Source organism: Panthera leo, chromosome D1 (assembly GCF_018350215.1).
Source record: "Panthera leo isolate Ple1 chromosome D1, P.leo_Ple1_pat1.1, whole genome shotgun sequence".
NCBI classification, from domain to species: domain Eukaryota; kingdom Metazoa; phylum Chordata; class Mammalia; order Carnivora; family Felidae; genus Panthera; species Panthera leo.
This window is the reverse complement of record NC_056688.1, coordinates 106,911,386-106,939,273: the sequence shown is the minus strand read 5'-3', so window position 1 is coordinate 106,939,273 and position 27,888 is coordinate 106,911,386. Positions and strand designations below refer to the sequence as shown.

General features: G+C 51.2%; 2 protein-coding genes across 3 annotated transcripts in view; one reads left to right on the top strand and one right to left on the bottom strand.

The window, feature by feature from the left end:
- Positions 1-4,334: 4,334 nt before the first annotated feature.
- On the top strand, positions 4,335-9,793 carry ZFTA (zinc finger translocation associated). The gene is made up of 5 exons (XM_042905143.1): positions 4,335-4,473; positions 6,672-7,169; positions 7,723-8,109; positions 8,364-8,924; positions 9,163-9,793. The coding sequence occupies exons 1-5, from the start codon at positions 4,335-4,337 to the stop codon at positions 9,627-9,629; spliced, it is 2,052 nt and encodes a 683-aa protein (XP_042761077.1). The 3' UTR covers positions 9,630-9,793.
- Positions 9,794-14,305: 4,512 nt separating this feature from the next.
- Positions 14,306-27,888, bottom strand: part of RTN3 (reticulon 3) — a 59,478-nt gene continuing 45,895 nt past the window's right edge. For both annotated transcript variants that reach the window (XM_042905149.1, XM_042905151.1), the window contains 6 exons: positions 21,366-21,573; positions 19,349-19,487; positions 18,843-18,912; positions 17,589-17,635; positions 16,688-16,746; positions 14,306-15,263 (listed from right to left, as the gene is read on the bottom strand). In XM_042905149.1, coding sequence (XP_042761083.1) covers positions 15,218-15,263; positions 16,688-16,746; positions 17,589-17,635; positions 18,843-18,912; positions 19,349-19,487; positions 21,366-21,573 — 569 coding nt within the window. In that variant the 3' untranslated portion in view covers positions 14,306-15,217. The remainder of the gene's footprint in view (positions 15,264-16,687; positions 16,747-17,588; positions 17,636-18,842; positions 18,913-19,348; positions 19,488-21,365; positions 21,574-27,888) is intronic.

The window sequence follows — 27,888 nt, the reverse complement described above, 5'->3', positions numbered from 1 at the left end:
CTCACGTGTGAAAGGGTGACCAAATGGGAGAAATTGTTAAGTTAGTTACACAAGGAGGCCATTAGACTGAGATGGCTCTAACGCCCTTGCACCTGTGTGAGCGAACCAAAATTTAAACCTGTAAATACCTCAAGGTCACTAAAGTGAGGCCTAGGGAGAAGCAATCGCAAACAGCCAACAAGGGTTCAAGCTATAGCCAATCAATAACTTCCTTGCTTTGCTTCCGCCTCTTCTCTATGAAAGTTTTGTCCCCAGCTCCCGTCGACGGAGTGCTTCTAACCACTTCCGGTTTGGCCCTGCCCCATTTGAATCGATTTTGCTCAAATAAATTCCTAAAATTTTAATATGCCTCAGTTTATCTTTTACCAGACCTCATTCTGTCTCCGCCCTCCAGATCTGTGTGTCTTTTTATATCCCTGTCCCCCTGCTCCACATACTTGGGCGTTAGCCTGTCCTTTCTCTGATCAGGCATTTAATCCCGCCCCATGTCCTGTGGTTTCTACCCTCTTGATATGGCTCAATCTAGGACAGTGGCTAGCCTCTAAGGGGCCTTTGTTAAAAATTAGTTAAAAGGGCCCCCTTTGGGCTAGTGAATTAGGGAAAGACGACCCCTCCGAGCAGAAGCAGGTTTCAGGAACATGCTGGACTAACAAATCGCTCCTTGGTGAGAAGAGGAATCCTTTCCTCCTGGCAGACACCAGGGTGCATGACTCAGCTGGGGCACAGGTGGCATTTCACCCCAAAACTGTCCCCTTGTGTGCAGAGAAGATTGCACACACTGGGCTGTGTGGCCCTGCTTACACCATCTGCTTTCTCTCCATTAGCCCCGCTGTCTTGATGTCATTTCAAAAAAATTTTTTAATGTTTATTTATTTTTGACACAGAGAGAGAGAGAGACAGAGCATGAGTGGGGGAGGGGCAGAGAGAGAGGGAGACACAGAATCCGAAGCAGGCTCCAGGCTTGGAGCTGTCAGCCCAGAGCCAGACGCGGGGCTCGAACTCACGAACCACGAGATCATGACCTGAGCCGAAGTCGGACGCCCAACCGACTGAGCCACCCAGGCGCCCCTTGATGTCATTTCTATTGCAGGTGTGGACTGCTGGACAGTGTCCACAATCTTTCTCTCTTCTCTCCCTCCCTCCTGTTCTCAGGGCTGCTTCCAGAAAGCCTTGCACACAGGCTCCAGGCTGGCCTCCTGCCTTGGGGACAAAGGCAGCTTCTCAGCATGGAACCCAGCATGGCGCCCAGCTCACTCCTGGTTCCTCTTCTGCCTCTCCCACCCTCACCCCTCCTTCACTCAGCACTTCCCGGGCCTCGGTTTCTCCTGGTCTTTCAAGACTTGCCTCTAGCAATATCTTCCCTAGAAGTCTTCTCAGTTTGGGTGGCCTCTCTCTCTTTTTTTAATTTTTAAAAAAAGTTTATTTATTTTGACAGAGAGAGAGAGAGAGAGAGAGCGCGTGCAAGCGGGAGAGGGGCAGAGACAGAAGGACAGAGAGATCCCAAGCAGGCTCCTTGCTATCAGCACAGAGCCTGACGAGGGGCTCATGACCTGCACCGAAGTCAAGAGCCAGAGTCACCCATGCGCCCTATGGATGGCCTCTCTCTTGGCTCTTATCCCCCCCCCCCCCGCCCCCGCCAATTGCAGTCAAGCCTGGCCAACCATTGGGCACCAAGGACATAGTGCCTGGAGCCCACGATATCTATAGGGGCTCATGGAAACATTTTAATTCACTTTAAAATCAGAAGAGAAAAATGACCTTCGAGGGTCAAGAAGAGGCGTTAGTTTTTTCTCACATGGGAGAAAATAAAGGCATTTGCAGGGCCCATAAAAATCCATTAAATCTCTCTCTCTCTCTCTCTCTTTTTTTAAATAGAGGAAGACACTCACGGAGGCTAAAGTAGGTAGGGCCCGTGAAAAGCCACAATGGGGTCCTGACTGCCATTGCTTCCCATCACCTTAGCGGACCCAGTAGATGAAGATCTGCTGGGGTGGGGGTGGGGGGGAGGCGGTGGAAATGACCCCCCCCCCCTTTCCCACCCCCAACCCGGCTGTGTTAGGTAATTTTTTCGGTGACGAATGCGAAGCTTTATCTCCGGAGGGTGGCTGTGAGGATCAGTTGGTGAAAATCCTGCAGGACTACAGAGCCTGGAGCTGTTTCTGGAGCTGTGCAGGATGTGGGCAAGGAGAGAAGCATGGCTCAGTAAAAAAAAAAAAAAAAAAGCTCCACCGGGGCCTTGATGTCTTTCTTTTGGTAACAAAATGCTCTTACTTAGGGGCGCCTGCTGATCTGAGGTTTGTGAGTTGGAGCCCCACGATGGGCAGAGAGATTACTTAAAAATAAAATCTTAAAACAGAAATTATCCTTAGGGAGAGAGCTGGAAAGGACATATACCAAAGTGTTGCAGGGAGGCCAGCCCGGATGGTGGCTTACCCTCGTACTTTTTTAACCCATACTTAGGCGCATGTGAAGGTCAGGTCTGTATCTCATTTTCCCTTTGTGGCCCTGGGCTTGGCACAAGTGTAGCACATAATGAATGAGGGAATTCTCCCATCTCCTGGCACCGCCTGGCACTCCATCAGCACCAGGGCCCCCCGGCCCCCAGAGGCTAAAAGTCGTGCGGCTCCAACCCGGAAAGCAGGGCCAGCAGTGGAGCGAACAGAGCCGTAGGGCCGAGACTCAGTTTACCCAAAGTGACGTCTCCGGCAGGTCGTCATGGGGCTGACATCTCCAGCGGTGACAGACCCCTTTAGGCACTTGAGAAATTTTAGTTCTGGGCCCCTCTTCACAAACGCTTAGGGGATAGGCCTCCTGTGCTCCAGATCGCTTAATATTTCCCATGGCTCCCGAAGGGCTGGAATGGTTTCCTTGTTTTAAGCTGTTGGTGCCCGTTAAGTCGTAAACAGTCATCAGTCTTGCCTGTCTTGTTCACTGCCCCGCGCCTAAAAGCGTGTTGGCACACAGTAGGTATTGGGTGGGCGAATGAGTCTGTCGAGGGTGACTTCTTCAGCGGATCGCTGGATCCCCAGGGAAAAGCATACAACCCACCTCTAGATAATAAGACCCTGCATGGCCTCCGCACCCTGTAATTTGGATCTCTAGGAATCGCCTTTGTTGTGGGCGACCAACCACACGCGAAGCAAGCACCTGCTCCTCCAGCCGGTCCTCGCGGAAGGACCCCAGGCTGCCGCGCCCCTGACCGCTTCTCGGGGGTCCCTTCTCTCCGCATCCTGGGGAGCTGGGGCCCCCGAGGCGTCCGGGGGCTCGCAGCCAGGGTCCGCCCCAGCGCTTCCCAGCCGTGGTGGCGCCCGTCCCCAGGTGCCCGACCCCCCGCCCGGGGTCAGCGTTCTTCGCCTCCTCGGGCCGGCGGGGGTCCTGGGGCTGCGTCAAGGGCACCCCCAGGCCTCCGGGGGCCGGAGCCTGAGTCACGGCGGCACACGCCTTCTCCTCCCGGCTTGCAGTCTGGGGCCCCCTCCGTCCCGCAGCGTCGGGCCCCGGCACAGCTGGCTCCCCCCGTGTCTACCGCGCGCCCCCTCTTCCCGGCCTGGGTCTCTGCGGCCCCCGCCCCCGGCCGGCTCCGGGGCAGCTTCGCCCGGTCGGCGCCTCCAATGGAGGAGCCCGAACTCCCGGCGCTCCGGGGCGGCTCCCGCGGGAGGGGGCGCGGCCGCCCCCGCGGCTCCACCCTCTCGGCGGGGCCGCGGCCATCTGGGGCCCCTGCCAGTCGCGTCCGCTCTGGGGCCCGCGCCCAGCTCGCGCGGGCGGAGGCGGCCCCGGCGGGGACCCGGGCCTCCCACCGGGCGATCCCCGGCCGGCGCGGGTGCAGGGAGCCGGGCGCTGAGATGCCCCGAGGGGGCAGCGGCTGCGAGCAGAGCCCGGGTGGAAGCGCGTCGCAGCGGACGCGGGCTCCCCTCGCCACTTCGGTGACCCTTCAGGAGCCGGGACCGGAGCCTCGGAGGCGGCGGTGCGGGCCCGCGAGGGCGGCGAGGTCTGTGCTCCCAACGTCCGGGGCGGGCGCCGGCTGCGGAGCCTCGGGCCAGCTCGTCGCCTCCCGCCTCTCCCCCCCAGCCCCCCGCGAGCTGGCAGGAGGAAATAGCGCGCGGCCCCTTTAAATTTACCCAGGAGCCCTTAAAGGAGCCCCAGGGGCCCCAGACAGGAGTCCCCACCCCGGTCCAGCCCGCGCCGCCGAGCGAGCAGCCAGCCGTCCGTGCGGCCAGCCGCCCCGTGCATGCGCCCCGCGCCCCGGGGCCCCGAGCACCGAGCGCCCCGCGCGGGCCGCCGCCGGCCCCGCGGCCCCGCGCCCCGCCGCCCCGGGGCCCCGCTCCGCAGCGCAGCGCATGGAGCCCGGCGGGGACCACCGGAGCCGGAGCGGCGGCGGCAGGGGCGGCCCCGGGCCAGCAGCGGCCTCGGCACGGGGCCGACGGCTGCCGCCCGCCGGATCGAGCGGCGGCGCGGAACCCGAGGAGGACGACGGCGGTAAGAGCTGGGGCCGGCGGCTCGGGCGGGGGCCCCGGCATGGGGGAGGGGAGGGCTGCGGCTCCGGGCTCCGGGCCCCTCTCCGCCGCCGAACAAAGGGGGGGACGCGGGCAGGGCGGCCGGGGGCGCCACCTGGCGGGCGCGGATCGCGGCTGCAGGGCCAGCGGGGGAGCCCCCCGCCCAGCTCCCGGGGTCCGCCCGCGGGGCTCGGGCGGATTCCCTCCCCCTTAAAGGGCCCCGCGGCCCCCGCCTCAGAGACCAGGCCGAAGGGTCCCCAAAGGGCCTGGCCAGGCGCCGTGGGGCGCGCGCTGTAGGCTCTTGGACTTGCGCCCCCGCCCCTTTCTCTTTCAGACTCCCAGGTGGTCTCCCTTATCCGGCTGTCTCTTAAAAGTCTGCCCAGACTATGGGTCGCTTTCGGGGGGCTTTCCCCTAGAGGAGCTGAGCTGGGAACTCCGCTGCTTTAAGTCGCGCTGCTCCTCCCCTCCTGTGGCCTTGCTTGCAGACAGGAATCCTTTTTCTTTTTCCCCATGTTCTTTCTAGGAAAGAGCTTGGCTTGCGCCTCGGGGTGGGGGGTGGGGGGACCCACCACTACCTAACCCACCGCGGGCAGTTTCTAAAGGGATGGGCTCGCTCACAAAGGCAGATACCCCTCCCGTCCGCGCGTTATCGCCTCCCTTCTTTTCGGAAAATTTTGCCACAATTTGTCAGCTATAGTAGGACCAGCCCGTCCTCCCCGTTCTCTCCCAGAGGACACTGTTTCTTCATTCCCCTGCTGAAGGGTCAGCGCCTTAAGACCCGTGACGGTTCTGTCCAGGCTAGGGAGACTCTGCCCTAATCTTCGAGCTCCCCTCCCAGAAACTCCCCATCCCCTTTTGTTTTTAAAGAATCTCAGCTCCTCCCCTTTTTTGGGCTCTTAAAGGGCCAATCCACCTTAGACTAGCATAGATCCAGCGCTGGAAGGATGCTTAGAGACCAGCTAGCCATCCAGTGCCTTTTCAGACAAAGAGGCTTAGGCCCAGAGAGCCACACGACCTATCAAAGATCACAGAGCAAGTTACCGGTGAAACCATACTGGAACCGAGGTCTCTGACTTTGAAGCCACTGCTTTTTTTCCTCTGGATCTACCGAAATCAAAACAAGCAAACACCACAATGGTGACAGGAGTCCTCTCTGGTCCTTTTGTTTCTCTGACCCTGAGATTCTCCAGAGGGAGCATGACCACACTTGTCCATTCAGCTTATGTGGCCAGGAAACCCTTTTCTAAATAAAATAGGGTCCAAACTGCAAGGAAGGTGGGTGACCGCTTCGGGTGTCTGCCTGTTTGGCCAAAGGCAACACCACCGGGGTAGTGTGCTGTGCTTGGGCCTCTCCAGTGCCTGCCCCTTGATTGCTGGGCAGTGGCCGGCTCTCTGCCAGAGCAAAAAATAAATCCCCAGAAAGACTTAATGGGCTCCAGTGGGTGGTGGCCACTCCCTTCCGCAGAATCTTCAGTAGCCACTTTGGTGGCCCTCCTGCCGGTCCCCTTGCAGGGTGGTCGGCTCTCCCAGACTCTAGGGAAGTCAGGGTCCTAGAAACTCCTTTCCCTGGAGGTGTTGACAGCTTTGTCTTGGGGATCCCTCCCGTGGGTGCCTGTATTTGGGGAGCCGACGATGCTTAGCACCCCCCAAAATGGGACTCTCAGAAGGCTGCATTGGAGGCATCATTGGAAAAAGGGGGAAGATCTTTGGGTGGGGCCCTCCTGGCTGGGGCCTCAGACGGGTGGGTCCTGTGTGCAGCCCTGGATGCAGACAGATGCCCCCTTTGTTCTTCTCGCCCCACTGCCCGCTCTGCTCTGGCCGGAACCGCCCCGGCGTGCTGCTCTCCTGGCTTCGCTCTTACAGCCCTCCTCCAAACAGGGTGCCACAGAGAGCCAGCTGCCTGCTTGGCCTTCACCTCATTTTTAAAAAAAAAAGTCAGAGCTCGCCCCTCGCATCCCTTCGTTCTTGGCCCTCTCTTAAAGGGTCCTCACTCTTCATAAAGGGGCCAATGCTTTGACTCCCGCCTCTCCCACATCCCTCTAGTTGCTGTTGCCATCCTTTTCCTGCCCCTGAACGACCCTTCCCCCGCCTCCCTTTCTCTGCAAAATCCCAGCCTGGGTTCTTTCCCTGGAAATCGGACATTGAAAAACTGTCTCCCTTTCCCCCCCCCCCCCCCTTCAGGGCAAGATCTTCAGCTGGAAGGGGGTGCCTTGGGGTCCTGGGGGAGTGCCCCCCTGCCCTCCTCCAGGGCCAGGGGACCGGCATCTTCAGGCAGGAAATACTCAGACCACTGTGAGGCCCGGGCCTCGAGGCCCGGAAAGAGCCGCATCCCCGGCCGCGACCACCGGCGCTACTACCACGACCACTGGCGGCTGGAGTACCTGATGGACTTCAACCCCGCCCGGCACGGCATGGTGTGCATGGTGTGCGGCAGCTCCCTGGCCACCCTCAAGCTCAGCACCATCAAGCGGCACATCCGCCAAAAGCACCCCTACTCCCTGCATTGGAGCCCCCGGGAGAAGGAAGTCATCAGCAACAGCTGGGATGCCCACCTGGGGCTGGGGGCCTGTGGAGAGTCTGAGGGCCTGGGGGCCCAGGGGGCTGAGGAGGAGGAGGAAGAGGAAGAGGAAGAGGAGGAGGAGGGGGCCAGCCTGCAAGCTTTCCCGCCCAAGGGCCCAGGTAACGCAGGACTTGGAGAGGCAGGGGCCGGGGTGGCAGGTGGGGCCGGGGCCCGGGGCCCGGGTGGGGCCGCCTTCCCAGCCAACGAACGGATTTTCCTGAGCCAGTCACTGCTCTTTTTTGGGTGGGGTCTGCTTACTGCCCTTACCGTACAATACTGGGGGAGGGACAGTGAGGTGAGGGGGTCTCCCGCATCCCCCCCGAGAGAGATTCGGCGTTCTGCGGATGTAGAAGGTTCAAGGAGACTGGAGGTGGGGGGATGGGCGGGGGGGGGGGGAAGGCTGGGAGGAGAGGGTGCTGGAAAGGTCCGGCCTGACAGTGAAGTCCGGGGAAGGGGCCAGAATCTGGGTCTCCCTGAGGAGCGGGTGGGGCTTCGGGTTTGTGTGCAGGCAGGTTCGGAGGTGAAGGAGTCAAGGCGTGGGGGGAGAGGGCCAGAAGGCCGAAGGTTAGGCAGAGCCCGAGCGAGGGAGAGGCTTGTGGAGGACCTGGCTGCCGCGGGGAGCTCCCTGGATCGCCAGCATCTCGGTTCCTAACCTCGCTCCGACCCTTTCAGGCAAAGCCCCAGCTGGTGAGGGCGGCCGATGCCAGCGGCGAGGGGGCCCAGTGGCACCCCGGGCTCGGCGTCGGCGCCTGTCGGCCTCCCGGAGGGCCGGGGGCAGCAGGGGGCTGGGGGCCCGGCGGCTGGAGCGGAGGCTGAAGGAGTCCCTGCAGAACTGGTTCCGGGCAGAGTGTCTCATGGACTATGACCCTCGGGGGAACCGGCTGGTGTGCATGGCCTGTGGCCGGGCACTGCCCAGCCTGCACCTGGACGACATCCGCGCCCACGTGCTGGAGGTGCACCCCAGCTCCCTGGGGCTCAGCGGCCCCCAGCGCAGCGCCCTGCTGCAAGCCTGGGGAGGCCAGCCCGAGACACTGTCTGAGCTCACTCGGTCCCCACCAGGTGCGAGGCCCATCCCTGGGCCGAGACCCCCCTCCCCCATATTAGGGCTGCAAAGTGGGGCCTGTGGCCAAAACCGGGAGGGACTCCTCTCCACACCCACACCCACACTCACCCACCCGCAGACAGGCACACACACACCCACACCCACACCGGCTGGGGCTTCTAGACAGGGGCTGGGGTGAGGACCCCTCTGCGTGGGTAAGGGCAACCCTGCCACCAGGCTGAGCCCCTCTCCCTCACCCCTTCCCCAACAGACGACGACCTCGTCCCCCAGGACCTGACCAGAAAGAGCCGGGACCCCGCCCCCACTGCCGGAGCCCTATCCTCTCGGGATCTCAGTCCCCCAGACGTAAAAAAGGAAGAGGCTGGCGGGGTCCCTGAGAGGCCCGGGCCGGCAGAGGAGGAGGAGGAGGAGGAGAAGGAGGAGGAGGGCGAGAGGGTGGGGGTCCCGGGCCGGTCGCCGCGGGGCCGTGACCACCGCCGCCGCCACCAGGAGCGCTGGCGGCTGGAGTACCTCATGGAGTTGGACGGCGGCCGGCGCGGCCTGGTGTGCATGGTGTGCGGGGGCGCGCTGGCCTCGCTCAAGATGAGCACCATCCAGCGGCACATCCGCCAGCGCCACCCGGGCTCCACGCGCCTCAGCGGGCCTGTTAAGGCCCTTATCGCCCAGGAGTGGAGCGAGCAGGCCGCTCACCTGCTGGCCCTGGGGCTGCCCCGCCCCGAGTCCCCCAGGGACCCTGCCGCCCCCGGCACAGCCGCAGCCTCCGAGGAGGGGGGAGGGGAAGAGGAGGAGGAGCCGGAGGAGGAGTGGTGGGGTGAGCTGGCGCAGGGCCAGAGCAGGTGGCGCGGGAGAGTGGGGGCAGGGACCCGGGCCAGGCTGGGAGCGAAGGCTGGGAGTGCCGGGGTGGGAGGGGGTGGGGAGAGTGGAAGGCTGAAGGGGAGGCCGGGGAGGATGGGCCCGGAGGGCCGAGGCGGGCGGTCGTGGAGCCGAGACCCTGGACGCGGTCGGCTCGCCCTCCGCCGGCTCCAGTGCGGTCCTTTGTCCCTTCCTAGGCGACGTCCCGCTCTCCCCAGGGGAGCCGTCGGAACGGCCCGCGGAGGAAGAGGACGACGACGAGGACGGCCAGGAGCCCGGGGGACTCGCCTTCCCGCCGCTGCCCCCTCCGCCGCCGCCGCCGCCGCCGCCTCCGCCCCCGCCCCGCAGCCGAGAGCAGCGGCGGAACTACCAGCCGCGCTGGCGGGGCGAGTACCTGATGGACTACGACGGCAGCCGGCGCGGCCTGGTGTGCATGGTGTGCGGGGGCGCGCTGGCCACTCTCAAGGTCAGCACCATCAAGCGGCACATCCTGCAGGTGCACCCCTTCTCCATGGACTTCACGCCCGAGGAGCGCCAGACCATCCTGGAGGCTTACGAGGAGGCGGCGCTGCGCTGCTACGGCCACGAGGGCTTCGGGCCGCCGGCTCCGGCGCCGCGCGACGGCGGCGCGGACCTCAAAGCGGGCGCCATTTGTCGCGCGTAGCGGGCTCGCGGGGCGGCTCGGCCCTGTGCTCGGCCGGCCCTCGGGCCGGGACGCCCAGCTTCCCGCGGCACTGACCGCCGCAGCTGCCCCCCCGCTGGCCGGGCCGGGCGGAGATAGGAATTGGGTGGGGTCGCCGGCTTCCGCTCGGTGCCCAGGAGCACCCCCCCCCCCTCCCCGGGGCCGGTCGGTGCGCTGCGGGAAGCGCGCGCTCGCTTCGGATCCGGAGCCCTGGCCCTCCCCCGCGCTGGGCCCCACGTTTCCCGAAAGGCCACCTTGGCCTCCGAGCGTGTGCACGTTGGGTTTCCAACCCCGGCCCCGCGCCGGGCCGGGGTGGGGGTGCCGACAGTCAGTATTAGGGCCCCAAGGGTTGGGGGGAGGGCAGGAAGGCCGCGCCGGCGCCGTCCCTGGGCGGGGGCCCAGTTCCCCGCGGCGTTGCACGCGGGCAGGCACGGTCCCCGGGGTCGCGGGCGGCTGCCGCCGGGACCTCATTGGTATTCGCGGCCGCTCGGAGGCCAGGACTGCGGACGAGGGCTTCCAGTGGGGGGCGGGGCGGCGGGGCTCGGGAGCCCCACCCCCGGGCGGCGAGGACACCAGGGACCGCGGGCGGGCGTCCCGGAGGCGGGGGCGGAGCTGGGCTGGGGCTCCGGCAGCTGCGCCAGCCTTCCCAGGCGGGCTCTGGGGACGGTGCGCCCCGCGGCCCCTCCCGCCTCCTCCGCTCCTGCCACGCCCTCCCGGGCCCCGATCTTGTAAAGGGATTAGCACTTTTCTTCTTTGCTCCTCTCCTGCTCTGAAGGCCTCCGTTTCCCCCCTAAACTCAGTCAGGCACTCCTGCTCTATCGTTCCCCGACAGTCCGAGCCCGGGGCACTGGAGGTCCCGGCAGTTGGCGTTCTATTCCCGTCCCTTCCTGTCCCCCTTTGTACACGGTGGACGTGCCACCCATTCTCAGCACCCAAGGGCCTGGGGCCGGGCCTCGGCCTTCCTTTCTCTAACCCGCGGCAGCGCCAGGCCCAGTGGGGCCGGGAAGGGGCCCCGCGATCTCCCAGGCAGGTCCGAGTGGGATGTGTAGATTCATTCTCCTGTGGAGAACAGGTGGCCCCGAGATCAGGCCCTTTTTGCTCTTTGTATTTTATTTTGAAACTGTATTTAATGCTTTTATATGAAAGGGGGAGGGGCGGGGAGCGAGCTGTCCCATTCACCCTTACGTGCAAATGTCTTATTTATTATACGTGTATCAGAGATAAGCTGTGAGGTGGTGGAGGAAGGACCTACAGGAAGGAGTGAGGACAGAGGTGGGGCTGGGGGACCCCAAACATCCCACACTAATGTGTGACCCTCTTCCGGGGCCTGTCCTCAAGTCTCCGGGCCCCAGTGTCTGCTCTTCACATAGCCAGGCCGGTTCCTTTGGTCTTAAAGCCTGAGAGTGGGGAGGTGAGTGGGCGGACTTGAGGGTTGGGTCTGGAGGTGGAGGGGCCCTGGCACTTGGGGCCAGGGCCGGCCTCTGTGGGTGGGTGGGAAAGCCCAGTGCAAAGAGGAAGCCCTTCCTCATCCCAGCACCCCCAGGCCAGAGCCCAAGGTTCAAGTGCCTCAGGCCCAGTCCCCTGGACTCTTCCTGATTGGGAATTGGATTTTATACCACGGATTTTATAGCATTTTTATATAATTCAAGATTGTCAAAGCTGGAAAGACCTTGGAGATCAACCAGTACCTGCCCCCTTAACCCCTTTCCCAGATAAGGTAGTGAAGGACGGAAACTGAAATGATCACACAGCCAGGTAGGAACAGTATAGAACTAGAATGGAAATCCCGACTCCCAATTCAGTGTTGTTTGCACTACACCACACTGCCTCCCAGTCTCTGTAAATTCGTACAATTTCTTTTCCCACTAGGCCTGCCAAAGGATGGCACATGCTGGGTGCTGCAGGCCGTTTCAGTGCAGTCGTGACCTGGGGATGGCAAAGAACTGCACGCCTCCTGGGAACGAGCAGTCTCCAGGCCACCACAGGCCTCAGCTCCCGGGTTGGGGCGGCAGTCTTCATCAGAACCCCACAAGTGGGGCTGACACCTGTCCCACGGCCTCTCCGGTAGGGCAAGGGCTCTGGTATTCTCTGGGTTTTGTTGCAAATGCCACCAGCGATTCAGGAAATCCTGCATGAGCTGTCGGTTGACTGAAAAGTGAATTCCCAGTGTGTTTGAAACTCCCAGGGTTTTTGAGACAGTATTAAAAGCTTGAGAACAGGGATTGCAGATGGCACCAGGCTGGGCACTGCCATTCTTTTATTTTCCTTCGTGCATGTTGTTTTCAGATCCAGAACGAATATTTTACCACTTTTACTACCCTGCCTGTTCAGAAACAGTAGGCAAAGTGAGGTGACCTATTCTGGTCACCCAAGCCCGCTGCCCAAGTTCAGGTCAGCCAGGACAGAGAGCTGGTTAGGAATGGCTTTTCCCCTTGATAGGCAGGGAGAGAGGCCTTAGGAAGACAGGAGTCAAAGTCTTCATGGAGAGGCAGCCCCAAGCACTCCACGGGTTCGCAAAGTGTGGCCACGGGGACCGGTAGCTTCAGCATCACTTTAGGAACCTACTAGAGATGCAAATCCTTGGGCCCCACCCTGATGAATCAGAAATGGGCGGCACCCAGCAGTCCTTTCTGATAAGCCCTCCAGTGATCATGGAGCTGAAGATCTAAGCCCCAGTGACCCGAGTGCCACCGTAGTGATTCCTGCTTTGACGGCGGCCATGGCCTCTTGGGTTAGGGGTCAGGGGGGTTAGGTGGTCCTCCTCTCTAGGTGCCTCCTCCTTGCCTTGGGAAGTCTGACATGAACAGGTGAAGTTTCTTCATGAAGTTTTTGTTAATGGTATGCTTGCTATTATGGCCAATATGTAAATGTTACTCTGAATCCATATTTATATACCATGTTAGTGACATTACTCGAACATTTGTATGTGTATTTGTGAAGTTGTTTGCATCAGTTATTTTTTAAAAATTTCAGCCTAAGTTTTCTAAGAGGTATGTTGAATAAATTTTTAAAATCCAGCTTAAGGGTCATGGCAGCCTTAGTTTTGGGGGAAGAAAAAACCTGAAGTGATGACAGTTCTTTGAGCAAAGACCTGATGTATGTAGTGTCTGCTTTCCATGGTGACTCAAGCACACGGTGGCTCTGATTTATAGGCTGCTTCATGTTGCAGACGGGAAACCCTCCTAGGTTGGTGTGAGGCTGAACCGGGACAACAGACCCTCTGGCCCCTCCCACTCCTCATCTTCCTAAGGTCACCTCTCAGAGGGTCTCCGTGATCTTTCAGAAACCAAATGCACAGCTTTGCTCTACGATGGAAATTCTGCAACCTTGGGAACTATGACCAGTATCAACTAGTAGGTGCTTTTTAAAGCCTCAAAGGTGGAGTGGGGATGGGGGCCGGTGGAAGCCTGGTTCTTACTTTACCCAAACTGTGTATAAAGAATAAAGTTAGCAGAACGACACCGCAGTCACTGTGGTTTTTTTTTCTTTCAATTTTTTTTTATTAATAACACATCAATTTGCAGTTTTACAGGAACCAAGATTCAAGTTCCTTAGGTGCTACTGTATTTTTATGTTGCACGCACATACACGCACACACAGTTTCATTAGTAATATTTCACCTATGGGTTTTTCTTAAGAAAAAAAAAAAACAACTCCTGTGTGGCACAAAGATCTGTCCAATTACCTAAATACAGCAGTAACAAAACAAAACAGCTAGGTGTGGAGGCTTCCAGTGCAGAAAAGGGTCCTTTGGAGGGGAAGCCCAAAAAGTTGATCAGTGCACTGACTTCCTGGGAGGGCGTAAGATAGGATGGAGAGTATGTTTCTGACTCTGACATGAAATCAGCTTAAAAATTCAAAAGGAAAGAGGGCTAAGAAAATAGGAAAATGGAGTAAGGCAAGGGTACCTTTTACCCATCTAAATGCTGAAGTAACTTCTCCAAAACAGTAGAAAGAAAATTTCCACTACCTTCTACAGAGTTGCACTGCTTTGGGACCGTCAAACACTATAGCCCTTACTTTAAAGTCACCAGCGCACATTCCCTCATGACTAGGAGTTTACAACCTGAAGGAGCTCAGACGACTTTTCTTTCAAGTTGACTGAATTTTCATGTTGGAAGGGGACAAAGACGCTGATCGGTCTCAACAGGAATCAGATTCCCGATCGCCCTCCGTCTGATGTCGGTCTGGGTTGTTCTGTTAGCTTTCAATTGTGCACGGAGTCCATCAACACAAGCTGGCCCTGCCTGGTCGCCTTTACCTAACGCTTCGGGGAAAGCACTCTCAGAAGGAGCACCCTGGGCCATGGCAGAGGCGCTAAGACATTTCACGCGCCTGAAGCCGAAGGAGCCGCGAACCGTAACACACACCCGTAAGCTAGCCTCAAAGTCAAAGCTCCCTGTGAACCACAGAATGCACTTCCTCACACTAACCTCTGGCTTCTCCACCACAGACACACACAATCTCCTCTCAAGCCAGCTTGGCTTTGGTGCTTAGGGTAAGATGACGAGCACGGGGTAAGGATGTGGCATGGGAAGGAGGAAGCTGCAGAGAAAAGACAACAGCAAAAAAGGCCTTTTGTTTCTGTATTCACCTCTTGAGAATGTTTCCCCCCCACGGACTGAGACAGGATTACAATAACTCAACACCTGAGGAGCCCACATGCAGATTATTTTTTTTCTCTAACAAGTTTACAGCAGTTACAGACATTTATTTCATAATAAGAAAAGTACAACCATATTTATTAAACTCGAGGTGAGGTGGGCAGGGAAGGAGGAGGAAAGCACATTCAGGAATGAGTTCTCAAACTAAAGCTCAGAACTGGTGCCCACAAGAAACGACACAGACACCACCCTCCCAAATGGCGGGAACTTTCCTTTCTAGGGATGAGCGGGAGAGGGAGGGCCTTCACAGTCCCACTTTCCGGTTCCAACCTTGGTTACCAGATGGCATTCTGGGAATCAGGAATGCACACTATCACCTACAAGTTATTCATAGACTTGGAAGTTCTATCATTACGTGAAGAAGAGGAATGTCAGGAGCAGCCGCTCACACTGTGGGGCAGGAAGATGGGGTCAGACAGCTGCCAAAGACCCGTGGGAAGGAATCCCACTCTTGTCCCCGGATAATTTCCTCATAAGTTAATCATCATTTCTTAACTTAAAAATAAGGGTAAGACTGACGGGAAGCTGCGTAAGACTAGTCCTTGAAAACTGGATAGCAGGATCCAAGAGCAGTGCTTTACCTTTCATTTTCTCCTTGACCTCCAACCTCTCCCCTTTCAAGCTCCAAGTAAAAGCCCCACCACCATTAAGGTACTGATTTACCCTATTAGATTCTTTCTTTATTCTTTTGGGTCCTAAGATATCAGTTCTTTTTGAAGTCCAACAATTCTTGTGCTTGATACTGAGGGTAAAGGGAAAGGAGGGGAGAAAACACCAAATTAAGAAAAAGAAGCTTGGAATGCAGGCTCGAGCTGACACGGAGCACGTTCCTTCATAGTACAAGTAATAACGTTATAACTATTAAGTGGTGTTTTAGTAACTGTTGCATTTCTGGTTTCCATGTACTTATTCTGCCTTTTTTTTTGCGATTCCTGGGAGTTTTGCTTGTATCCTATCGAAGAAAGAAAAAAGAGAAGGTGAAAAGACAGACATTGGTTCTAGGTTTTTACTTTAACAGTGACACTGGAAGACAGTCCTGAACTTGCTGGAGCACTGTGGAAACTTACCCTCCCATTCCCAACAGGCTTACTCTGGATGAAAAGAGGCAGGGGCCGAGGCCGGTCTGGGACGAGCTGAGGGGTCCACCAAGATCCATCCCCTCTCCCTGCCACCATGCCAGCTCCCTGTCCTGTTTCACTGCTTGCACCTCCTGGCCCCTTCACGGGGGGTTCCAGAGGAGAATAAGGGGTATCTGGGCATAATGCCTCCTATGTTCTCCACCCCGGCAGTGCAAGAGCCCATTTCTCTGGGAATGCGAGGTTAGCCACTAGTGCCCCAAAGGAACCGAGAGTCAAGGGTCGAGGTGACATATAAAAAGACGACAGGAGCAGGCGACAGTTCCCAGCCCCTCACCAGACACCAAAGCTACCCTTTATTTTGTGCATCAAGGTTACCCATCACTGAGGTCATTCACACACCAGTGTCGAAGCCACTCCAGCAGGGACTAACCAAGACCTTTTTAACCAAGGTTTAAAAGCTAAGCTATGACCATCTTTCCCAATGAGGAGCGAACAGCAACCAGATACATATTTGTGCTAACTGTCCTTGCCTGGTTTTAGCTCCAACGTATACCTAAAAAAGCGGAAGAGCAAGTAAAGACCCTGGCATCAAGCCCAAGTTGTGTGCATAGAGTCGGTTTTAGAAAAAGCACTAAAATCTGGGATATGAAAGGGACTGGAACTGGGGGTGGGGAGAGCACGAAAGAGATATAACTGCTTTTGAGGTTTTGTTTCTTAAATGTCTGAATATGGAAAAATGTTAATATTTTAATTAAAAGTATGGGTTCCTTAGTGTTTACTGTTAAGTAATTTAAAAAACTCCAAAAAACCCCAAATGGTTCCTTGATAGAGGGAGTCATAAAAATGTCTACCAGTATTTTATTACTACTTGATTTTAATATTAAATTGGTTTAAGAAAACAGAAAACGGGGATTTGGTAATTTTAGAAAAGAGGTAGCTTTGCACCTTGAGTCATTTCTTTAGTAAATCTCTTATTTCTGAAAAGAGAGGGAAGAGTTTGGCTTAAAATTGATACACGTGAAAATAGATGCATGTGAGCTGGCAACCACGAACATTGAAAGGCCAATTCAAAAAGGCAAAGGTTCTAATTCCATTGATTCTTTTTAGTCTAAGACACAAAGGATATTTTTTTAAGGAAGCAGATGAAATAATTTCTAATAAAATCAAACTATTAACCAACATTTTTTCTTCAGGGTGAAAATTACTTTCTCTGAGTCAGTATTTTACAGAGGAGGCTAAAATTAATTGGGGAAAAACACACATGTCATAATAAAATGTGGAACTTAAGCATACTTACTTTTCAACAATTGACTTGGTCTGATCGCGGGCGATGCCAACATAGTGATCAATCTGGGTCTTTAAGGAAGGAAAGAGACTCAGTTACGGCAACACACAGATTAACAATTTCCCTGAAGGTAACGTTCTGTTGTCCAGTTTAATAATTTTTTAAAAAAATAGTAATGAATACTCTGCGAAATGAAAATGTCCCGTTTAAAAAAATATATTTTAAAAACGTAAGGTTTCAGAATTTAAATTATGCCACAAACACCTCATACTCTGTTGGGAGTAAAAATCACTCATTTCTTTTGCTAAGGTCTTACTTGCTAGGTGTTTCCTTTAGAGACACTGGAGTAAAGCATTTTCTGAATACTAGAAACAGTCTAATCTATACTCTGTAATCACAAACGTGTTTTGGCTCCCACGTAAGACTAATTCATTTAATACCAAAAGGCATAAATAAAGTCTGTTGATGGATGACAACCTACAAAGAATAACCTTCTCACATCCACCAAGGCTCTGCACACGGCATTCCACAATGCAAACATCTTTCCACACCGAGGGGATTCCCATAATAGCCTTGACGGTTTAAATTTCTTTTCAGATACCAGCTTTTATTTACTTAAGCATTTCTTCCAACTTAGTTTTTTGCACAGATAATGCATCCACCTGATTAAAACTTGAAAGACGCAGCGAGGCACAAAAATAAGTCTCCTTCCTACCCTTTTCTCTCCTCAACATTCAGTTTTTCTTGGTATAGGAAACCACTATTACCAATTTCATATAGGCTCCTGACTTATAAAATCAGACTGCAGAAATGGGTTAGAAAATGGTTGCTCCAAACTTTCGATGCCTAAATCGTGAACTGAAACTAGTCATAATCAACAGGCTTATCCGATTCAAAACAGATACGTGCTTACCTTGTACTTCTCATAGACAATTGGAACACTGAAAATGAGCAGTTCAGCTGTAAGAGAATCACAGGACACGGCAGGTATAAATGTGAGGCAGTCAAAAAGACCCAAGACTCAAGTAATACACACCATTTTTCCTCAGCAAATACAGGGAAACCTGAATCTTCAATATGAGAAATCCTACCTAGAGCCCTTAATTAAGGACAGTTAGCTATAGGGGCGCCTGGGTGGCTCAGTCGGTTAAGCGGCTGACTTCGGCTCAGGTCATGATCTCGCGGTCTGTGAGTTCGAGCCCCGCGTTGGGCTCTGTGCTGACAGCTCAGAGCCTGGAGCCTGTTTCAGATTCTGTGTCTCCCTCTCTCTGACCCTCCCCTGTTCATGCTCTGTCTCTCCGTCTCAAAAATAAATAAAACATTAAAAAAAAAAAAAGAAGGACAGTTAGCTATAGGTACACAGGCTGCCTGCCTTCTTTGTATTACAAACAATTTCCAAATTATGAAAATGATTTCTTCTTTAAAAATATTTATTTTTGAGAGGGGGGAGGGGCAGAGAAAGAGAGGGAGAGAAAGAATCCCAAGTAGGCTTTGTGCTGACACGGGGCTTGATCTCATGAACCATGAGATCGTGACTTGAGCCGAAATCAAGAATCAGACATTTAACCAACTGAACCAGCCAGGTGCCCGAAAATGATTTTTATAAGATCCCCATATTTAAACCAAATGTAGACAACTCTCCTTTACTTCTGTTTTGATACTTCTTTATAGTTGGGGATCTTTCAATAAACCTGTGGCCACAAACATAGGTTCTTTCAACATCCAGTTCAAGGTTTATGGATGTTAAAGGCTGGGCCGTGTGCAAAGAGTAGAGACACGCTGGGCATTCTCTTTGCTCCTACTTTTACCAATCACGGATGACCCTTGACACTGTGGATATTAGGGGCACTGATACCCCGTGCAGTCGAAAATCTGCATACAACCGCTGATCCCTCACCCCCAACTTTACTAACAGCCTACTGTTGGCCAGAAGCATTACTGAGAACACAGTCAATTAACACATATTTTGTATGCTGTATGTATTCTATACTGTATTCTTACGACAAGACTGCATGTTAGAAAATCCTAAGAGAAAATACATTTATAAATAATACTGCACTGCAAAAATTCTACGTATAAGTGTTATGATCCATGCAGTTCAAACCTGTGTTGTTCAAGGGCTAACTGTACTTCCAAGAGCATGGAGACATTTTCCTTGTCACCTTACCAAGAATCAGAAGGGTGATTCCATTGAAAACGGCACCAACATAGGTCATCAGCCACATGAAGACAGCCAGCTGGGAAAGCCAACATCAGAGGGTTAAGCAGGAATAATCATAATGTAAAATTTAGGTTAACTGATGCCATTCTTGTCTTGCCAATTGAGTCTGCATAAATTCAGTGATGTATACCATCAATCATTTCAAAATGAGGGTTACTTCATTTGCACCATACATTTGAAGGATGCAGCAGACAATTCTGTAGTTCTCTTAAGCTCAGACTGTAACTGTATTTCTGCCAATTACATTCTCCTTGTTCTGAAGTTCTTCAGGTGCAGGAGACCCTTCCTATTGACTCCTATCCCCATTTCACTTCTGTCCCAAATACAGGAGACAAGAAGCATACATTTATTTTTGTGTGTGAGGAAACCCTGTTTACTGTTTTTCTTCTGAATTATAATTTAGTCCCTGGTTCTCCTCAGTCTCACCACCAAAAGCTGTAGAAACAACTAACCTTCAAGGAGTCAACCAAATCTTCCACCAGAAAGAGACGAATAATGAGTTTCAGGGCCCTGTTGATGTGCACCATGGCAGCGTTCACGTAATTATGGAAAGCTTCTGAGGACAGGGTAATGTCTACATCCAGGTAGGCTCTTCCAGAAGAAGAAACAACAGTCATACATTTGACAAGAAAAAGAAGATCTCTTTCTGTTAGGAGAGCAGTTCTTTAGAGCGCGATACCCCCCCAAGGGCGCATTCTGGAAATCTGTAGGGGCATTTTTTGCTGTCACGGGGTGAGGAGAGGACACCTTTGTCCTTCAGTGGGCAGAGGCAGAGATGCCAGATGTCTACAAAGTGTGGGATGTTCTTACACAATAAAGAGTTGTCCTACATCCTGCATGACTTTCACTGCCTCACAGGATATTCATGAAGGCATGAACCCATTTATAATTATCAAAAGCCCAGAGCATATAAAAACAAGGTATTTTCCCCATAGTTTTAACACATCCTGAATTTTTTAATACTGAATTTTGTTCATGCTAAACTTTACTGAGATGCTTTACTATTTTGAAAAATTACCTCTGTACTGGAGATTATACATCTAACTGCAAGTTCCTGATGTCTGTATTTATTTTGTGCGTGTAGTCATGTCCAAGCAGTTTAATATTGACTAGATACATATTATTTTATTATGAATAGCTTATCTTATTCCTTTATATTATAGTTATAGTCTATTTTTGAAATTTTGTTTGTAGATACCTATGAATCTCACTTGAAAATGATAAAGGAGGCATTGTAAAGTATTTGTTAACAAAAAGGAAGGTGCAGATACTGAGTTTACTAGGGTAAACGACTATAGAAAAAGGCAGAAAGACCTGGGTTTGTTTCCATCTGTTTCCAGATGCACTACAGAACTGACACGTAACCATGTGCTCCTAACTTGTTCATTCACTCAGTACTTACTGAGTGCCTACTGAGTATCAGACCCTCTGCTATGTGCTGGGCACATCAGGAAGGAGAAGGCTGCTTTTGCCTTAAAGAGCCTACAGTCTTCGAAACATAGAAAAGGAACAGGCATGCTTACTTTTTGTATTCAGGAAAATATGTACAACCAAATACAAAAATAACAAAAACTGGATGTTGTAATTCATACGACTTAGCAATACACATTTAAAATCCACGACACTGTCATGCAAAAGAGGAAAACCCTGCTAAGACAGCTGAGCTTGTGGCAAAACAGTAAAATTTATTCACTCACTGAACACCTACTGATTAAAACTAACTTGCAATAACTTTTTTAATGCCACATACAGTTTAAATTATCTGTTCTATTTTCACTAAGAGAAAATAAAAGGACCAGAGCTGCAGCCAGACACCTATTCTGTCACAGTCCTGAGAGGTCACAGAAGAGTTTCTTTCCTTATAAGAGAGGCGTTTTGAAAAAAACCATTATTTGCAAATGTTAAAAATGTTTACAGACTAAGATTTTCAAAAGGAAAAGTGTGAGGAAAACATTTGTTAAAATCACAGCACAATGAGGAAAGCTAGCAAGCGGATTCTAAAAATGCATGACCTACTGATCTCATCAAGACCTGCTCCTGGTATTAAGAAAACTAAAGGAAAATTAAAAAGGAAATCAGTAACAAAACTAAGAGCAAACACATCAAATTCTGGTATCGCCTAGAGTGCAGGCTCAGTATCTAGACTTCAAAGGTGCTTTAAGATTTAGCTGCGTGGAAGCTTAAATATGTCCTTGGGACTCCATGTAACTGAGTGCTGTCCTGGAGGCCCTGCTCTCTCTACCCTGCTCAGGAATTTAGACTGTCTTCTTTGTCCTTAAAGTGTAAGTTTGTCAAAAAGTTCTTGGCCACTTTTTAAGTGACAGGTTTTTAGGTGATGGTTCATGCAAGTGATCAGCTGCTTTAGGCCCTATAATTCTTGACTCTGTCAGGTTTGAATTACAGACCTGACCGGCCTCAGCAAACCCCCTCCCTAAAGATTACAGTGTTACTTGTGATACTTCAACTCACTTGAATGGATGGCCCTCTTCTGATTTCTGTACAGCTTGGATGACAGACTTGTAGACCCTGAAGCTGATGGTGACAGAGAGAAGAGCCAGGATGAGGTAAGAAACCACACTGATGACACTGAAAGCTGCCAGGGAGAGCAGCATGATCAGTGTGGTGCCAAAGACAAACCCAGTCTTCTTCACATCTCGCCAGAAAATCAGATCGTGCACTGCCGAAAGAAAAGGAAACACAGGTTACACGCGGCCACGTGGCCAGCACCGCTCTTTGGCTGTGTCCTGCGTACCTGAGAAGCATCACACTAGCATGCAATTGCGGGCACACCCCTCTTTAAGAGAACCTGATACATGAAAACCAAATTATATCAGAAGTGATGATTCACACTGCAAAAGGTTCCTGTGGTTTCTGGACAGGTTCATAAAAACTAGAAACTTATTTCTTTAGAGATGGCTACTGAAGTACAATGGGGTAAAGTGTCATTTTCTTTAAATGTTTCAGCAGAAAGGATGTACAGCAAGTGTGATAAAGTGTTGATAACTGTTGAATAAATTAAGCAAACCATGCCAATAAATTATCGTTTGGTCACTGTAAAACCAAAGCTAATGTGTAAATTGGGCCGGGCCAGAGAGAGTGATGGATAAAAAACAAACCAAACTATTAGCATTAGTTACAACGAATTATACCAGTCTCTCTGTTAATCTGAAGAGAACTCAGGAAGGATTATGGGCAGGGGACCGTATCATTATCTAAACCATAATAGTTCTGAGGGCGCCTGCGGGGCTCAGTCAGTTAAGTGTCCGACTTCTGCTTAGGTCATGATCTCATGGTTTGTGGGTTCGAGCCCAGAGCCTGGTGCCTGCTCTTGATTCTGTGTCTCCCTCTCTTTCTGCCCCTCCCCCAACTCAGGCTCTGTCTCTCTCTCAAAAATAAGTAAACATTAAAAAAATTGGAAAAAAACCCCAATGCCTCTGCAAATGAATGGGGCCACTATTAATAACTGTTATGAAATAGGTATAAACCAAGGCTGTCTTAGGCAAGTGGCTCTTATGGCAGGGGACATCCAAATTGGAAAAATCTAAGTTCTTCTATTTACAGACACCTCAAAATATGTGTGTAAAAGTTGCTAGCAATTATCTCCTATCTAGCAATGACACTACATTTGAATTTCAATCTGTGAAGGTTAATTTCAACACTAATGGCCCTACTGTAGGATTCTTCTGTTTATAAAAAAACCAGTAAGGGCTTTGGAATTGGAGACAGGAGTTTAGAGTCCTGGTAATTTTTAGTTGTATTGTCTTAACTGACCTTTCTAAACCTTTATTTTTCCTTTGGTAAAATAAAGAAAGTAGTATCTAGTTTTTAGAGTTGTTTTAAGGACTATATAAGGCTAATGCAGTAGAATGCTTAGCACTGTAAATGACATACAATAAACACTCAAATTTTAACTACAATCAAAATACGGTAGGCCTGGAAGACTGTGATTGAGGGTAAAATGAACTTGAATCTGTTCAAGTGGGCCCCCTGGTACCTAGTTCTTCCCCATCTTCAAACACAATACTCTCCTCTGAAGCCTAACCTTGCCAGAGCCAAAGGAACCTAACTTGTAACGTTCACACTAAAGATATGCTGATTGTACAGAAGAAGTAATCACTGGTTCAGAGATTCCAGCCGAGGGATGTGACACCAGGAGAAATAAGAGGTATTGTGACTCCTGATGGGAAGCGGAGAGTCCCAGGTAATGACATTGCAAAGGAAGAGTTGGGAGGCAAGTCAGGCTCAGTTGACTGGACAGGAAAGCTGAACAGAGTGCTGCCTTCTTATGAGAGCAAATACTAAGCTGGATTCCTACAGTCAGCATCCAAGTACATACATGTCACAGTTCCTAAGACCACAAGTACAGTTTCAACATAGAATGCTTAGGAAGGGAACAAACAGGCCATGTGGCTCGTGGTGTAATGCACGGAGGACACAACATCACTTCTATGATACTCTTGCCAAAAACACAGAACCTCAATCTAGTAAGAAAACAGCAAACTAAGACTGAGAATTTTACAACAACATGGATGGATTTACAGGGTACACTAAGTGAAGTAAGTCAGACATAAAAGGGAAAATTCCATATGATTTCGCTCCTATGTGGAATTTAATAAACAAAAGAAATGAACACAGAAAAAAGAGACAAAAAGCAGACTCTTAAATACAGAAAACAAACTGGTGGTTGTCAGAGGGGGGGTGAGGCGGATGGGTGAAACAGGTGAAGGGGATTAAGAGTACACTTATTGTGATGAGTACTGAGTAATGTACAGAATTGCTGGATCATATTGTACACCTGAAATTAACGTAACATTGTATGCTAATTGTACTTCAATAAAAAATAACAAAAATTAAAATAGAGTGAGGCGGTTTCAAAGCATAAATCCAAATGTGATCAAAGACTGAATGCTGGATAAAGGGGTGAAAACAGCTATAAAGGACACCTCTGGGACAACACACAAAATTTGACTGCGGATTACGTAACTGATAAAAGTACAGAGGACCCTTGAACAACACATGTTTTAGCTGCATGGGTCACTTACATGTGGATTTTTTTCCCAATACAGTATAGTACTTGTAAATGTATTTTTCTTCCTTTTGACTTTAATAACATTTTCTTTTCTCTGGCTCACTTTATTGTGAGAATACAATATATAATACACATAACATACAAAATATGTGTTAACTATTTATGTTATTGGTAAGGCTTCCAGTCAATAGTATGCTATTAGTAGTTAAGTTTTTGGAGAGTCAAAAGTTATATGTGAATTTTTAACTACATGGAGGTCAGAGCCCGTTAACTGTGAGGTTCAAGGGTTAACTGTATTGTATCAGTGTTAAATTTCCTAAATTTGGTAAGTGTACTGCGGCTATGTAAAACAAAATTCTTGCTCAAAAAAACAAAAATAAAAACAACCAAAACCCCCCCACACACATTCCAAAGTCAGGGTGTAAAGGGGCAGGATGTTTGCAACCAGCTCTCCTATGGAGAGAGGGACGCAGGGATAAAGCAAAAGTAGGCAAATGTTAACAACTGGTAAACTAGAGCGCAGGTTATATGGGAGTTTTTTGTACTATACGTGCATTTCTTTAAGTTTCAAATGTTTGAGGGGTGCTTGGGTGGCTCAGACGGTTAAGGGTCCAACTTCGGCTCAGGTCATGATCTCGTGGTCCATGAGTTCGAGCCCCGCATCGGGCTCTGTGCTGACAGCTCAGAGCCTGGAGCCTGCTTCGGATTCTGTGTCTCCCTCTCTCTCTGACCCTCCCCTGTTCATGGTCTGTCTCTCTCTGTCTCAAAAATAAATAAACGTTAAAAAATATTTTTTTTTAAGTTTCAAATGTTTGAAAGAAAGAAAGAGAAAAGAGAAAGAAAAGCTTACAGGAGAAGACTGGAGCCCAGAGAGAAAAAGACCTGGATGCATCACAGAAGGAAAGAGGGGTAATGACACTAGCGTATATGCAAACCTAGATGAACAAAAGCCACCCTGTCCTCATGAACCTTACTGCCATCTGCTGGAAAACTGGCATAAGAAACATTCAAACCTGCAACAACACATGTGAGTGGTGCCCCCTAGAGGTGTGCAGTATATAATCTGCACAATAGTATAGAAGGCCCTGGGCTGGGCCTTATAATCAATGGTAGAATTACGGTCTGGTCTGGAAAAGGGACACACTGATTAACGGCAGGGGATAACAGAGGGGAAGTTAGCATAAGCTGGTTAATACCTCAAACCTGTCTGGGATGCTCTTCCTCCACAACTTCACGTGACTTGCTCCTTCCCTTTTGGGTCCTGGTTCATGGGCTACTTCCCCCAGAATGCACACCCTACCTAACCTCCCCTTCCTTTGATCACGCTCCATCTCCTTATTCTGCTTAATTTTTCTTCAGAGCACAGATCACTTTATTTACAGCAGCTCTTCAGATCTGTTATTGAATGCTTAAAACATGGGCTAAACTAATAACCAGTTTGCATTTGTGTCCTGATAATCTCTCTCAACCTATGAGAGGCCCAGTTCCTGCACCTAGATCCTATCAAGTACCGTGGACTTGGATTCTGAGGATACAATACTAACAAAAGGAACGTGGTACATCTGAAAATGCTGCCCTCTGATCCTCGAGGAAGAGTTAGGAGGATGAAACACATGAGGACAAAGGGAAGAAATGAGGCAGCTGCCAAAAGTTTAAAATGGTGAAGCCCTCATACTGGGTTTCAGTGTTTGCTGCGCAATCACGAAGGCACCAAGAAGCTGCAATGGTCTAGTTCCACAAAATGTTCTTTCTTCCTCCTACTTTCATGCATCTGCTCTTAATACTTCAGTATAGAACTTTTTCAAGCAGGAAATTCCTGGAGCGCCTGGGTGGCTCAGTTGGTTAAGCATCTGACTCTTGGTTTCGGCCCAGGTCATGATCTCATGGTTTCATGAGTTTGAGCCCCTCGTCAGGCTCTGTGCTGACAGAGCAGAGCCTGCTTGGGATTCCCTCTCTCTCTCTTGTTCTCTGCCCCTCCCCCACTTATGCTTTCTCAAATAAATAGACTTAAAAAAAGTAAAGCAGGGAATTCCTTATTTAAAAAAATTTTTTTTTAACATTTATTTATTATTGAGAGACAGAGACAGACCGTGAGCGGGGGAGGGGCACAGAGAGAGGGAGACACAGAATCCGAAGCAGGCTCCAGGCTCTGAGCTGTCAGCACACAGCCCGACGTGGGGCTTGAACTCACGAACCATGAGATCATGACCTGAGCTGAAGTCGGACACTTAACTGACTGAGCCACCCAGGCGTCCTGGGAATTCTTTATTTTTAATGTGTTCTTTTCCTTCCTTTCCCATTCCTCTCTTCTTTCAGCAAGCTTTAATTGAGTGCCCACCATGTGCCAGGCAAGCACTAAGAACTGGGAATATAATGCAGCAGTGAACAAAGCAAACAAGAACCTTACTTAGTTTCCAGCAGGGGAAGAGAGGTATGAATAACAAACAAGGTAAGTGTCATTTGTACCAGAGACCCATAAGGATATGAATCCATCGTGCCATGATGAGAATAATGGTGTGCACGCAGGCATGACTGAAGCTACTGGTCAGGAGAAGCCTCTCTGAGGACTGCCATGAAAGGTGAGATATGAAAAATGAGAAGGAGCTGGCCATGCAAAAAGCCAGGGGAATGGTGTGACAAGGCTAGAGAGACTGGCAGGGGCTAGATCACGGAGTACTTTCACAGAGCAAGGTAAGCAGCATGGATTTTAACTTCAAGGGAAACGGGAGCCACTAAAGGTCAAGCAGGGGTATAACATGATATATTGTATTTTAAGAAGAGGAACGCTTTTACCATATAGAAAAAGGGTGGGGCAAAAGTGCAGGCAGAGAGACTCCCTAGAAGGTTAACATGGACGTTCAAATGCAAGATGGTTGTCATTTAGATTAGGATGGGGGCAGTCAGGATGGAGGAGTGGACAGACATGAGCTATAGTTTGGAGGTAGAACAGGGAAAACCTGGTGACAGACAGGATGTGGGAGACGACGCCGGGAAGAAATATGGGTGACACATAGGTTTGGGGTCTGAACAAATGGATGGCTACGATGTTATTCACTGAGGTGAGGAAGAGCAGAGTACAGAGCATGTTAATTTGGGATCCATGTTTAGAGATACCATTATTAAAGAAAGCAGTCAGATCTACCAGTGTGCAACAGACAAAGTAGGTCTGAGCTAGAGACACATTTGGAAGTCACTAGCACACAAATGAGATTTAAAAGTCATGAAAATGGATGAGGTTACCTCATATGGATAGGCAAGAAGGCCCAGGTCTGAATTCTATGGTACTCCAGTATTTCATAATTGATAAAACTAGAGGAGCTAGGGAATGGGAACAGAGGCAATACCCAGGGAGGTAGGGGAGGATTAGGAAGAGTATGGGATTACAGAAGTGGAGAGAGGAGTACTCTGAGGAGGAGGTGTGGAAACTGGCTAATTCTGCCAAGCTCGAATAAGGAGAAAAGTAACCCTGGATTTGGCAACACGGAGACAGCTGGTGATCTGACGAAAGCTGTGTAGCGGAGTGACGGGAAGGAGCAATTGGAGGGAAGAGCAGAGGAAGCAGTGGTGAGGCGTGGAGGCAGCGTGAGAGGAAGTGTCTGAGAAGTTTGGCTGCAAAGGGGAGTGGGGCATTTGGAACCAAGGGGCAGCTCTTTAAAGACGGGAAGCACTCAAGCATGTTTATACGCAGACACAAGCAGGAAGAGGTTGAAGATGGGGGGCAGAAGAAGCGAAGTTCAGAAGGGAGGGATAGCGATCCAGAGCCCAGGTGAAGGGACGGACCCTTGTCAGAACCACACAGTGAAGAAGATGAGGAGAGACACAGGCTCATCCATAGACATGAAGATCGCAAGAAGAGGGATTTCTTTCTGAATGCTTCCAGTTTCTCAACAAAAAAGGTGCTGAGGACTTCAGCTGAGGTGGGGACAAGAGAAAAAGATAAATGGTTGTTTTAGAAAAGTGAGA

Coding starts and splice junctions, on each gene's coding strand:
- ZFTA (XM_042905143.1), top strand. CDS start 4,335: ATGGAGCCCGGCGGGGACCACCGGAGCCGGAGCGGCGGCGGCAGGGGC. Junction 4,474..6,671: donor ACCCGAGGAGGACGACGGCG/GTAAGAGCTGGG, acceptor CCCCCCCTTCAG/GGCAAGATCTTCAGCTGGAA. Junction 7,170..7,722: donor TTTCCCGCCCAAGGGCCCAG/GTAACGCAGGAC, acceptor CGACCCTTTCAG/GCAAAGCCCCAGCTGGTGAG.